Source organism: Cibotium barometz, chromosome 24, assembly GCF_041138505.1.
Source record: "Cibotium barometz isolate CiBa-2024 chromosome 24, ASM4113850v1, whole genome shotgun sequence".
In the NCBI taxonomy this organism is placed as follows: Eukaryota; Viridiplantae; Streptophyta; class Polypodiopsida; order Cyatheales; family Cibotiaceae; genus Cibotium; species Cibotium barometz.
In genome coordinates this window covers 10,806,187-10,821,017 of record NC_141069.1, presented here as the reverse complement: position 1 = coordinate 10,821,017, position 14,831 = coordinate 10,806,187, and the positions used below count along the sequence as shown (strand labels likewise).

Genomic DNA, 14,831 nt, shown 5'->3' with positions numbered 1-14,831 from the left:
GGCCCATGGCAGAGATACTTGATCTAAGGAGAGGGCGATTCTGGCAACCACCACCCAAGGTTCGCCTGGTCTAGGAGAGCACATACCTCACAACGGAGCACGGGACTCTCCTGGCACCATGCACCTGGGGAATCACCAAAGAGAGGGCACAATCTCTCTAGATGGCTAAACACCCCTGTCCCCAGCGATCTAGACCCACCAGCTTCAGCTGCAGATCCAGGACATCCTCAGACGCCATAGAATGTACTGCCACAGACGGTGGACATCGCTGCACTGTACACCACTCAGGAGGAGCATGACATCTGACGACCTTTGACTCTCCTCATTGTATACACGGGTCCACGTATTGGGCCTGTTTTCTTTGGTGGATGTTTCTTTTTCATGTTTCCGACGTCCAGTTATTCATGGATCATATGTATTTATTCCTAGTCTCATAGACCCTTTGGGTCTTTTGTAGACATTTAATACAATCTTACTACGAGATACGGGGGAGATTCCACTGCCTTTTCCGAGAGTGATTCGGGCCACTTGCACGGGTGATACAGTATGAGGATTGGAGATGCCTTGTCATGTACTTGATGGAGCTCACATGACACAGGGATGTAGTGTTGAGGCAGCATGCTAGACAGGCCCAGCCCCGGCAGGACACCTCCCAGATAGCCATCACAGATTTTTTTTGTGATACACGCATCCACATCAGAATCCACCACCCATATTAGTGCCTGTGCCCCAACTTCACATCCCCATACCGAGAGGTTCTCAGCCAACATGACATGCTCCCATCACAGAGGCCTGACCCTCTTTCTGCCTTGAGATTGGTACTGGTTGGGGAGGGATCATAGGATAACTATCTGAATCTGGATGTATACACACATTGATGTTTTTTCCTTTTCCTTCTCAGTTCTTCCATGGCTCAGTATATCCATGGTACCATTGTATTATACTTATGGTCTTATAGACACTTGGGGTCTTCCATAGACTTGAGTATAACTTTCTTTCTTTTTTTCTCAGCCAACATGACATGCTCCCCTCACAGAGGCCCGACCCTCTTTCTGCATTGAGATTGGTACCGGCTGAGGAGGGATCATAGGATAACCATCTGTATCTGGATGTATACACACATTGGTGTTTTTTCCTTTTCCTTTCCTGTTCTTCCATGGCTCAGGATATCCATGGTACCATTGTGTCATACTTATGATCTTATAGACACTTGGGGTCTTCCATAGACTTGAGTATAACTTTCTTTCTTTTTTTCTCTCTCTCCCTCTCTGGCTGAGGGATCATAGGAAAATCATCTGCTATCTGAATGGATACACACATTGGTGTTTTTTTCCATTTTTTCCATTTTTGTTTCAGTTCTTCCATGGCTGAGTATATCCATGGTAACATTGTATTACTTATGGTCTCATAGACCCTTGGGGTCTTCCATAGACGTTAATATCTCTCTCTCTCTCGCTTCTCTCTCTCTCTCATGGAAAGATCCTTTCGCCGCCTTACTTGTCAGAAAAAGCGTGTGTTTCTAGCCAAATGCAAGCCAGAGTTATACCAACTCCTCTTGAGTGCGGATAGCTCCAACGCCTGGTGCCTCTATCAAGAAAAGCACTCATCACTGATCCCCTAAAGTGGGAAGCTTATGCCCGGCATCTCTATGGTGTGCCAAATCAGCCCATACCACAGTCACACATCCCACGCCTCCCTTCAGCCCATCTTTTCAACACTACTAATGTCACTACGGCTGCATATTGGCCGAGCTAAGGATCACGAGGACCTTTACGGGGAGCACTTGGGATATGGGTACAAAATCCTATCTCCCTTTTCTTGTACCTATTGGAGCTTCTTCGCCATTCGGAGACCATGCTCAGATGGCATCTAGGGAGTCAGAGCAAACGAGATGCCTCTCACACATCCATTAGAGACTTCTTTAGATTGCATTCACCCACGCTAGTAGAGAGTACCATCCAAGCCTTTCAAGGTTTATAGAGGCCAGAGACCACACCCTACCTGCTTGCGGGATCCTTTGGCCCCATGCACTAGTGAGAGACCGTGATCCTTTTTGAGAGCCAGACGCCTGCACATCTAGGGATCTAGGCCTTCCCCTTGTTAGTTGTAGATTGAGGATACTCTACGGGCAGGGACGCCATTGTAGCGCTGTGGTCAATCATGGAAGAGGATGGTACTATTATTGGATGTGGAGATCTAGGACACATTCCCTGAGTGTTTTTGGCCAATTAACCTTGGGATTTTTTAGTACCACATGCACACGGGAGGCCTACGCAGTACGTGGATCTTCTTTTCATTTCATTTTCAGTACTTTTTGTGTCCATGTTCATAGTCTACATATGGAACTTTGTAACACATGTTGATCTTAGAGACCCATTGGGTCTTTTGTAGACGTTAATAAAATCTTCTCTCTCTCTCTCTCTCTCTCTCTCTCTCTCTCTCTCTCTCTCTCTCAGGGGAAACAAGGCATTCAGAGGGGTAAGGGGTTTGCTGGAGGAGTTGATGTCCTTCTCATGTCACACCCATAGTCACAAGAAACGTTTCGTCTGTTTCGTCATTTCGACTGGTTTCATTTCGTCTCTATGGACAAAATGAAGAGGTTTCGAAGTGACACTTGTCAAATCAAATTGGGAAAGAGTGAAATTTTAAGAAAAACGTAGAAAATTTAAACAATTGGGTGTGAAATTAGATGCAATTGAGGTAGGAAGTATTGGGATTTATAAATTGCAGAAAAGTGAGAAATTGAAGAATTTGTAAGAAATTCTAACAATTGGGTGTGAAATTAGGTGCAATTGAGGTTTGAGATTTATGAATTGGAAGAAAGTGAAAATCTGAAGAGCTAGTAGAAATTGAACAATTGGGTGTGAAATTAGATGAAATTGATGAAGAAGTCAAATTTTCACAAAACGGCGTTTCGACCATTGAGGTCGAAAGTATGAAATTGGAATTTATAAATTGGGGGTAAGTGAGAAATTGAAGAGCTAGTGGAATACTACTAAGAAATTTCAACAATTGAGTGGGTGAAACTGACCAAGAAGTCAATTTTAAACTCTTACACACTCACAAGAAACGTTCCATCTATTTCATTGTGTAACTCGCCCGGGAAGTGCGGGAGTGGGTGAGCGTTGCTTTGACCATGAGCACAATTAAAAATTTTGGCATTTAATCACAGCCATTAAACAATCCACTTGGATAATGAAATACTCCAAGGAGGGGGGGCGGGGGGGGGGTCGGCCCATTCCGGCCTCTATGTGGTGTCAGCTGTGTAACTTTTATTTTCAACTTAGGAGAAATATAACATGTACAACCTTTGAGGGCCTTACTCTCGCCATGGGAGGCTATCCACAACATGTCCTTCCATAGGCGCACAAACATGTATAACAGCCCACATGGCTCTTCCATACACGCATGAACTTGTATGACAGCCCATATGGCTCTTTCACGCATAGTAGCAACGGAACGGGAACGGGAACGGAACGAAAGCACCACCAGGGGAACGGGAACGAGAAAAAGGGGGAACGGGAACGAGGGGGAACGGAAACAGGGAACGACCTAGATAATTCCTAGAAATGACGATAAATCTTAACATACAATGCACATTTATATAACCAAATCAGAGACACACTAAAGTCTAGTGCACCATAATTTGCATGGCTAGATACTAACACTGAACAGATCTCACAAGTCAAAATAAATTAGCCCACATCATACATGACATAAGTGACAAAAAGCACAAAATGTGGCCCACATGGCACAGCCTAGATAAAAGAAACAATCCAAGTCCAAAGTCCAAGCCTCAAGGTGACATGCACATTGCAAATAGTAAGGAGATATCATGCATGGCTACTGCCAGTGATGCCATCAAGGAGACTATCATCTATGTCATCCAAGAAAGCCATATCATCAAGACCAACAACTGCAGCATCCAAATCTTCAATCCCATCCTGACCAGGATCTGCAAGTCCATGTGTCTCCTCATCATCCGAGGACTCCTCATCAAGCAATATAAACTTCTCTGGTTTGGGAGATGCCATATCACCAAGCAAGCGCAAATTAGCACTTACAAAAATCAAGTCATTGACTTGTTTTGTCCCAAATTTGTTCCTCTTCTTGGATGCAACATGGCCGAACACACTCCATAGCTGCTCAATCGGAGAGGAGCTTGCACCTTGAGACAAGATCCTTACTGCCAATGATTGAAGCTGTGGTGTACGAGCCCCATAATCCTCCCACCATAAAGCAGCCCCTATCTTAAACCTATCTCTCTGAGCATCAGCCGATCCAAACCTTCCCAACTTGCTGCGATAAAATCCAAGTTGGTCTTTCACCAACCTTCGTTTATCTGCATCACGAACCTGCCTAGAAAGCACTGTCTCCCAACCATCCATCACCTCATCATCGGCCTCTTGTCCACATCCTTGGAACTCGGGATCCAAGACATACGCTGCAGCATGCATAGGAGAATGATAACCATTCCATCGTGCTTCACATAATTCTCGAACCTCTGCATATTTCTCATCAGACAAGCCCATTTCCCCTATTTTCTCGATCATTCGGTCAGCCCCCTCATAAACCTTGCCAATGCATGGCTCCCGTCCATCTGCAATCCGCATCAAGCGCATGATCGGCTTCATCATAGCATTGATAGTATTGACTTCATCCCAAAATGTGAAGTCTTGTATGGTTCTTGCAACCTCTATGCCGGCTCCTGAGCGAGAAAGTGCCCATCCCATCCACTCATTGCATACAACCAACTGCTTCAAAGGCAATTGCACTTTGGATAACCTCTTCATCATGAGAAAGTTATAACCAAAGCGTGAATGCATTTCCTTCTCACCTACAGCCACTTTGGCCTTACATGATTCCAAAATGTTTTGCATTTCTGTGATGTCTTTTTCGCGGTCAGCCATACATGTCTTCAAAGTGCCTTCGTACGATGCAACTGTTGTGCCAATCTCTCGGAGCATGTCATCCTTCCATTTCTGCATCTCTTTTTTCATTTCCGTGTGCATCAAGGCTTGGACTAATTCCATCTCAACCCGTACTTGGGCTTGCATTTCTCCCTTCAATTGTACATATATCTCTTCCTTCAGCGTTTCGTATATCACTTTCCTTTGGGCATGCATCTCCTCGGTCCATTCCTTTTCAAGCTCCTGTCGCATGGTGTTCATCTCTGTCCTTATGTGAAGCTGTAGCTCCTCATAAAGGGCCTCATCTTGTCGGGCCATCTTCGTGATCCTTCGTGAACCAAGGATATATTAAGAGTCTACTAAAGACCCAATGGGTCTATGAGACCAAAGTAGAGAGAGAGAGATAAAGAAAGAAGAAAGAAAGATATATTAAGAGTCTACTAAAGACCCAATGGGCCTATGAGACCAAAGTAGAGAGAGATAAAGAAAGAAGAAAGAAAGATATATTAAGAGTCTACTAAAGACCCAATGGGCCTATGAGACCAAAGTGATACAATAATGTCCATGGCATATCTCACCATGGAATGGAAAATAAAATAGAACAAAGTATAACTCTCACTGGAGGGGGGGACAAAGAGAGTACCTCAAATTTTTTATTTCGGAATGTGTATACCACTTTCAATTGCTTAGCTTCACCAGGGCATGGATCACAAAAGCCAATAAGACCTGATTTCTTGACACCTCCATGAAGCTGCAAAGTGAGTAAATGAACGTAAGCAAGCAACGTAATTGCGCCAATGTTCTCTACTACAATCGACAAGTGACTGTCTATGTGTGGGTGTTTCTACGTCTATATGCATGCTTTTGTATATGCAAGGCACTTGTATGTGTATGTATGTGAATGTCAATGTATTTGTGTTTTAATGTGTACATGCGTATCATACGAAGATACACATGTAGCATCAATGCATGATAGATGTGTAAGTATGCATGTACATAATAATATAATTTTGCCCATGTAGTTACTAGGTACAAAACATGCGCGCCTGCAAGTAATTATGATCTTTATTAATTTTTAAAATAACATATAAAAGTTGGCATTGGAATGTGGCAACCTGAAGCTGACCACCATCATCCACCAGAAAATTGAGTGTTGTTGTGACATCTAGTATTGGGGCTGGAAAATCATCTCCTTCGGTCACTGTTGTGTCCTCAGAGAACTCCTCAGCATGCCTTGTCCTTTCAAAATCAAGCACGTTTCCATATATTGCCAGCACTATAACTAGACCTCCACTTTTATCCTGTTTATCTCGTTTCCTATCTGCAACATTTTTTAGGAGTGACTGAGCTCTATCAGCTTTAGCTCTTGCTTCGAGCACCTGCAAAATAAACACTTGTCAACATTCACATGTCCATGAATTAAAGCTTACATGTCAAAAGTCCACATTTTTGTGGAAAAAAAGCCCAAACTAAAAAACTTAAATGACTAAGGTTTTGTTAAAGGGATAACTGACGCTGGAAAGCTACACAAGAGCTTGGGAAATGTGTGTGAGAGAGAGAAAGAGAGACATCTCTGGAAAGCCAGAACTGCCTCTAAGGCCATAGTGGTACAGTACAGTATATAGCAAACAGAGGATGCCAATAGCATTCCCTGGAGATATCATACGGAAATATGAAAATGAAATGCAAATAAAAGGTCAGGATGGATGGCGGAGCTCAGTGAATTTTCTCGATATACTCCCCATGCAAGGCTGTGAGCTCGCTCTTTCTTGAGGCAATGGGGTTATAAAGACACCTAAGAATCTCCTCTTTCAAGGGGTTGTGTGCTGATCCTTACGTGCATCTTGTTGGTGTTGGACTCACACACTCACACACACAAACCTGCACATTAGGGTTAGGTGCAGGATACAGAAGCTCACACACAGAAATGAGAGAGAGAGAGAGAGCCAAAAGTGTGGTAGCCACAAAATGCAAGTCAACCCTTGCATGTGTGCCACATCCATATAATATAGAAGTACAAAATATTATATGTAGAGTGTCCTTTCACACTTGATATCCAAGGGGAAAAACCACATGGGAAAAAGTGCCCTTGGTTAAGCCCTGTTCACACATAGCACTACCATAGGTGGAATTTTCGATGGGGTCGGAATATCCTATCCATCATACGATTGAATGTGGTTGGGGAATTGGTGAGACCAAAAGGCATCACCAAAAACTCATACAATCCAAAAGCTGTCTTGAATGTAGTTTTGTGTACATCCTCTGGCACCACTCGTATATGGTGACAACCACTCTTCAAATCAATACGATTGAAATAGCATATGCCTACAAATTGGTATCAAAGCTAGGAGCTGCCTCTATTGTTGGTGTTGGACACACTCACACACACAAACCTACACATTAGGGTTAGGTCAGGATAGAGAAGCTCACAAACAAAAATGAGAGAGAGAGACAGAGAGAGACAGAGAGAGAGCCAAAAGTGTGGTAGCCACAAAATGCAAGTCAACCCTTGCATGTGTGCCACATCCATATAATATAGAAGTACAAAAAATTATATGTAGAGTGTCCTTTCACACTTGATAAAATACCACATCATTACTGACAAAAATCCTTCGTGTTGTTGGATTATAAAGACGGTATCCTTTGCTCTCATTGCTGTAGCCCACAAAAATGCATTTCATTGCTTTGTCATCTAGCTTTGTTCGGAGTTGTTCTGGCACATGTGCATATGCCAAACACCCAAATGTACGCATATAATTCACTGTTGGTTTTCGGCTATACCAAGCCTCAAATGGTGTTATGGTTTTCAAAGCTTTTGTTGGACACCTGTTCAACACATGAGTTGCACACATTATAGCTTCCATCCAAAAATTGTGAGGCAACTTTTGTGCTTTCACCATGCATCTTGCCATCTCCATGAGAGATCTATTTTTCCTTTCAGCTACACCATTCTGTTGCGGTGTATAAGGCACAGTACATTGGTGTTTGATGCCCTCTTGAAGCATATAATCCTTGAATGCATTTGACATGTATTCTCCACCTCTATCTGAGCGGAGTGTTTGGACTTAACATCCACACATATTTTCAACCATTGCTACAAAGTGTTGAAAGCATGTAAACACATCTGCTTTCGCTTTCAAGGGGTAAACCCAAGCAAACCTGGAGTAGTCATCAATGAATGTGACAAAGAAAAGATGCCCCCCTATGGATGGTGTCCGCATTGGACCACATACATCACTATGTATGAGCTGTAATTTACTTTCAGCTCTAACAGCTCCATCTTTGGGGAATGATTTTCGTTGCATCTTTCCCAAATTACACCCCTCACATACATGTCATGGTGGAGACTCAAGAGGCGGCATATTATCAACCATATGATGCTTCTGCAAAAGCATCAAACTCTGAAAATTTACATGCCCAAAACGAGCATGCCATAGCTCTGCATCATGCATAGCAGGAGTGTGGGCAGCCACTGTATTTGCATCATAAGTACGCTTGTCATAGCTGTCCATCTTATACAAGCCTTTGTATCGTGTTCCAGAAGTGACTATTTCATAACCCTTTGATGGGTCTTTTACCAAACACTTCCCATCTTCAAATTCAATCTTTAAACCTTGGTCGTTTATGACTGAGACGGAGAGCAGATTTTTCTTTATCCCTGGAACATACAATACATTTTTCATACATATATTGCCACCATTGGCTGCAATAAGTATGACATTGCCAACTCCCTTTACTGGATATGTGGTATGATCTACACATGATACAGTGCCGCCATTTGAAGCATAAACCAAGTGCTGAAATACATCTTTGCATGAAGTGATGTGGCTCGAAGCACCACTATCAACATACCATGATACATCCTGTCTGTCAGATGCAATGCAAGACATATCATTGTCTGAAGCACTTGATGTGCCACTAGTGCATGTGACCAAAAAAGTGTACTCTTCGTGGATTACATTAGCTGATTGCTGTGCTTTGTCATCAGAAGAGTCTACTACTGCATTGCCTGCTTCTTTCCTTTTCTCTTTTGCAATCCGCTTCCTACATTCACTGATGTAGTGTCCAGGCTTATGGCAGTAGTGACATTTGCCCTTCTTTTTGGGCTTGTTTGCATCCCCTTTGTCAGACTTTTCACCACCAGAAGAGGGCTGTCCATGACCAGCCTTGCTAGACTGTTGTCCCCCATGCTTAAAGCTCTTTGCTTTACCCTTATCCTTGGCTGTAAATGCCTTGTCTCCACCACGGTTGCTTGCTAAGTTTGCTCTTGTTTGCTCTTCCTGCAAGAGTAAACCCACCAGCTCTTCAAAAGTGACGGGATCACCACCTCCTCTCATTGAGAGGTTGAGAGAGGTGTGAAAGCCCAAGTAGGAAGGTGGTAAAGAATGAAGAGTGTTGGTGACCAGCTATCTGTCTGGGATAACCTCATCAATATTGAGCAATTGTTCCTGCAAATCTTTCACTTTGGTGAGATGATCTGCCATGGAATCACCCTCATCTATAGAAAGAAGATCCAATTGCCTCTTCAAGTAGGCAACTCTTGCCTCGTTGCGTACGTGATAGATTGCTTCCAATGTGTCCCATGCAAGCTTCGATGTCTTGCAAGAACGAATGTGCGGAATAATAGTCCTTTTCACTAAAAGGGCTATCAATGACATGGCCTGTGCATCCCTAGAGTCCCATCTCTTCTGCTCTTGTGTGGGAGCAGGTTCTACATCAAGAGCTCTTTGAGCACCTCCCCTTTGAGGCGTGGCTGGCTGTATGGTAAGTGGGCGTGTGTCATCACCACACACGATGCCCCAAAGCCCTTTGGCTACCAGCAAATTATGGATCATGAAACTCCAGAGGGAGTAGTTAGATCCATCCAACTTGTCCTCCTGGGTGAGCAAACCAAATACATCTGTAGCATTTTGAGCCATGTCAACAAAATATACCTGCAAGCAAACCAAGCACCAATGTGCACTGCCAGGCAACCAAATGTCATGTGCAAATGTTTGCCTGCAAACTGAAGCAAGTGTAAACCTTTACCAAATTGTCCAATTACACACAATGTGTATACATACGCGACAAATCACAGCTGTAATGCCCAATTACATGCTCCAATCTGAAAAGCCCCAATTTTTATGCACTCTAATCGCTTCAATGTGCATTTAATTGGCCAGTTTTCACAAAAGACCCAAATTTTTGCAACTGAAAGAGGCTCAATTTGCTGATTTTGACCTCAATTTGGAAAACCCCCAAATTGCAAGCAAAGCAACATGTCCAATTTTTCAATTTGGCCTCAAATTGAGAAATCCCCCAAATTGCCTGAACCCTTTACCACCTACAACTTTCCTTTAAATCTGACCTGCACTGAAGTGTCTGCAAAAAGTGTATTTTCATGTGAACAAAATTTTGTCAAAAAAGTACCTGCAGTACGGATGGCACTGACGTGTAATGCAAGCGTCAGCCGGGGGTGTTGCTGGGCACGTGAACCGATGGATGGAGGCACTGGGCGCTGAGCTGCGATGGCTCTGGACTGGTTCTAGCAGACGGCCAGTGATGAAAAGCAAGGACGAGGGACAGAGGTGGGCGCAGGAGCGCCGGCTGCGCTGGGCGGAGGTGGCTGCCTGCGCACTGACAGCACCGACTTGGAGCGGCGGCGGCGGTTGTGCGTGCACTAGCGCCGCTAAAGGAGCTGGGCGGATTGGGCTGCGGCGAAGCTGCGAGCACTAGCGCCGCTTAAGACGGGAGGCGCCGCCCGTGGGCTGAGTGGCGGTGGTTCACTCTCCACTAGTGCCGCCGGTCCTCGACGGCAGGGGCGGCAAGGTCTGGTGGACGAAAGGTGGTCCGTCGACGAAAATTCGCAGTGACGGAAGCTGAGATTGCTGCAGATTTTCCAGGGGCAGAAATCCAGAGGCAGCTCCCAGCTCTGATACCAATTGTTGGTGTTGGACTCACACACTCACACACACAAACCTGCACATTAGGGTTAGGTGCAGGATACAGAAGCTCACACACAGAAATGAGAGAGAGAGAGAGAGAGAGAGAGAGAGAGAGAGCCAAAAGTGTGGTAGCCACAAAATGCAAGTCAACCCTTGCATGTGTGCCACATCGATATAATATAGAAGTACAAAATATTATATGTAGAGTGTCCTTTCAAACTTGATATCCAAGGGAAAAAACCACATGGGAAAAAGTGCCCTTGGTTAAGCCCTGTTCACACATAGCACTACCATAAGTGAGCATATGCCTACAAATTGGTATCAGAGAGAGCTGGGAGCTGCCTCTATTGTTGGTGTTGGACTCACACACTCACACACACAAACCTGCACATTAGGGTTAGGTGCAGGATAGAGAAGCTCACACACAGAAATGAGAGAGAGAGAGAGAGAGAGAGAGAGAGAGAGAGAGCCAAAAGTGTGGTAGCCACAAAATGCAAGTCAACCCTTGCATGTGGCCACATCCATATAATATAGAAGTACAAAATATTATATGTAGAGTATCCTTTCACACTTGATATCCAAGGGGAAAAACCACATGGGAAAAAGTGTCCTTGGTTAAACCCTATTCACACATAGCACTACCATAAGTGAGCATATGCCTACACATCTAAGATATGTCTCTTTGTGCTATCCTGTGATAGATCTGGTCCTGGAGATCCTTCATTTGAGCAGTAGGTTAATAGGGACAACTAGCTGTCTGGATGTTGTCATGAGGACTCCTTGTGGTGCCTTGTAAGCATTGTTTGACTCGTGATCTTGAGGAGTATTACTGATGAATCTCCTCCATACCTGGCTCTCTGGCACAGCCCTACCAAAAATCTATAAGAACTTAAGCAACTCGCAGGTCTAGTTTCTTCATCTGTTCTAGTCTCTCATCAAATTATAATATGTATCTCATGCACGAATAATGCCACATAACTTAAGGCCTCGTATTCTATGACTTGTCAAAGAGAATCAAATCCCTCTCTGAAACAGTCTCTAATTTTGTAGTATGCTTGACATTTATGCAATCACATGGAATGTGGCACGGGAATGGGAACAAGACCCGACTTCGGAATGGGGAATGGGGACGTTTGTACTTGGAACGGGAACGGGAACGGGGACGACAGATCATCATGAGATAGAGTTTAGATAGGGAAATTAATTATGTTGCGAACAAGTTAAAAGATAGACAAATAAAGTAAAGAATGCAATAAATTTACAGCATACAAACTGGGAAAAACTTCAAAGAGAACAATTTTCAAAAGTGGCAGCAGCTAGCCATGTTCATAGATTTCTTATCCAAGCCCTGTGTTGTACCCTTGTTTAGAATACAAGGAGCTATTAAGGCACTCTAAAAACGAGAAAGTCAAATAGAGCTTAGAATATCATCCAAACTCTCATTCGTAGCTGCATCGTGAGCTAGTGAAGCTGGAAGCTCATCGAAATCTGAATCCAAATCGCCCTTCATGGATATGAAGCTCTCATTGTCAAGATTACCACTTGCAACTTGAGCCAAAAGGTGCAAGTTGGCTGCCAAATACACCAAATCATTTGTTCTAGTTGTTAACAGGCGGTTCCTCTTCTTTGAGGCAACATGGCTAAAGACACTCCATAGTTGCTCAATAGGAGAGGAATTTGCATTTTGACTAAGAATGCGGATGGCAAGACGTTGAAGATCTGGAGTTGCTTCTCCATAATCCTCCCACCAAGGAGGCCCTCCCACATGTGTCCCCAACTTTGCTCCTATACAAGGAGAGCTGGCTTCTAATTGCTGTACGTACCATAGCATCTGGATCCAGTCTCACAAGAATAAGATCCCAACCTTCATAGACTTCATTATCCCTCTCTTGCCCATTGCCCTGGAACTCCAGATCTAGCACAAATGCAGCCAAATGCATATTTGATTGGTATTGATCCCACCTATCCTGACCATAGTCACAACAAACGGGTAAAACGCCCCCCCTGAAATGGGGAAATGCCGTTTCACTACTCGTCAGTGTTGCAAAACGTGGTCGCCTCACAAGAAACGCCATTTCCAGATCACATCCATGCCATGTGGCAAATTTACAAAAAAATAAACGTTCGAATACAAGAAAAAAAAAATCGTGATAAACTGTCGTTTAAAAAACGTGTCCGGCATCCAAAAAAACGTGCGCCTAACGTTTTAAAGAAAAACGGGACATTGGCCATCGCCTATCGTCAGAAGGAGAAAAAAACGTTAGCAAAAATTACACGTTGCCATCTCTAAAAGTTAGCCAAAAAAAAAAACGTTAGCAAATGAAAAAATGCCCGTTAGAAGGTTAGCTCAAGCTCAGCTTAACATTTAAGAAAAAAAATTATATAAAACCTTCCTTCTCAGTACCTGTTACCTGCATAGAATACAGTGCACAATTTCTCTCTCTCTCTCTCTCTCTCTCTCTCTCTCTCTCTCTCTCTCATCCTCGAGACAGTTGACACTTGAGGGAGATACAGAGTGCAGGTATGCACAAGTAGGCACTTGGTTTGGCATGCATAGTATGCAGATGGAGACACTCCCCCCCTTCCAATACAGCATAGAGGCCCCATCATTTGCTCTCAGCCGCACAGAGCGGAACAAGGTTATCAGGAAGGACATTGTCAAACTGGATACTCAGAGGACATGGAGTTCACCTAGTCGTCCACTGGGGACGAAGATGGCCTTCTACAGAGATCACCTCCTATGCCTAACAGAGGATGGGTTCATCATCCGTCCACGCTACATGGACATCCACCTATCCTTTGGGGTGAGATGTGCGATCGGCCAGATCCCCACCTCGTCCCACCAGTTGAGAGTGGAGACTGCCAAATATGGGCCTAGGGCGGCCGCACCAGAGGACAGGATATGCCAGCTCTGTCACACAGAGCCCGAGACAAAGGACCATTACATATGCCGATGCCCTGTATACTATGAGATTCGGGGGAGGTTCCACTACCTCTTCCGAGCTGGGTTCGGACCACTTTCCAGGATCATGGACTTCCCGGATCAGAGATGCCTGGGACTTTTTCTTCTAGAGCTCCGTAGACACAAGGAGTCCTTAGTGAGATCCAGATCAGCTATACTTGCTCGAGGACCAACACAGAGAGCTCTTACCGACTTCTTCCATACCAGCACTCTGAGGGCCGATCCACCCATCATACCTAGACCACAGGCTAGTGTAGGATCTCGGCCGAGAGGTGTGACCAGCTCTGTTACACAGAGCCCAAGACAAAGGACCATTACATATGCCGATGCCCTGTATACTATGAGATTCGGGGGAGGTTCCACTACCTCTTCCGAGCTGGGTTCGGACCACTTTCCAGGATCCACTTGCTCGAGGACCAACACAGAGAGCTCTTACCGACTTCTTCCATACCAGCACTCCGAGGGCCGATCCACCCATCATACCTAGACCACAGGCCAGTGTAGGAGCTCGGCCGAGAGGTGTCACACTCGACAGAGCCACTGAGTTATGCAGAGCTCAACGCCCCAAACCCCATGGCCCTCGCCCACGGCCACGTCACCACAAGAAGATCCAGGCCATCATCGCAGAACATTCTCGCGCCCGCTCAGTTTTACCACCTTGAGCACCATGTCACAGTGGCCCCCGAGGGATGTATTAGGGTGATATGAGAGCTCTCTGCTCATGTACCTAGATCAGATTTTAAAGTACTAGAATTTTGTTTTCTTTCTTTATTACTATTTTGTACCCAGGATGATGTACCTCATGGATATGATGTAACCTTTTGGTCTCATAGGTCATTTTGGCCTTATGAAGACGTTAATACAACTTTCTTTCTTTCTTTCTTTCTCTCTCACACACACACACACCCATTCCCTCTCTCTCTCTCTCTCTCACACACACACACCCATTCCCTCTCTCTCTCTCTCTCTCACACACACACACATACATTCTCTCTCTCTCTCTCTCTCTCTCTCTCTCTCTCTCTCTCTCTCTCT

General features: G+C 44.5%; 1 protein-coding gene across 2 annotated transcripts in view; it reads right to left on the bottom strand.

Annotated features, from left to right (window-relative positions):
• The window catches only part of OWL1 (DNAJ heat shock N-terminal domain-containing protein), a 68,402-nt gene that overhangs the window by 13,991 nt on the left and 39,580 nt on the right, over window positions 1-14,831 (bottom strand). For both annotated transcript variants that reach the window (XM_086818156.1, XM_086818155.1), the window contains 2 exons: window positions 6,026-6,289; window positions 5,554-5,661 (listed from right to left, as the gene is read on the bottom strand). In XM_086818156.1, coding sequence (XP_086674282.1) covers window positions 5,554-5,661; window positions 6,026-6,289 — 372 coding nt within the window. The remainder of the gene's footprint in view (window positions 1-5,553; window positions 5,662-6,025; window positions 6,290-14,831) is intronic.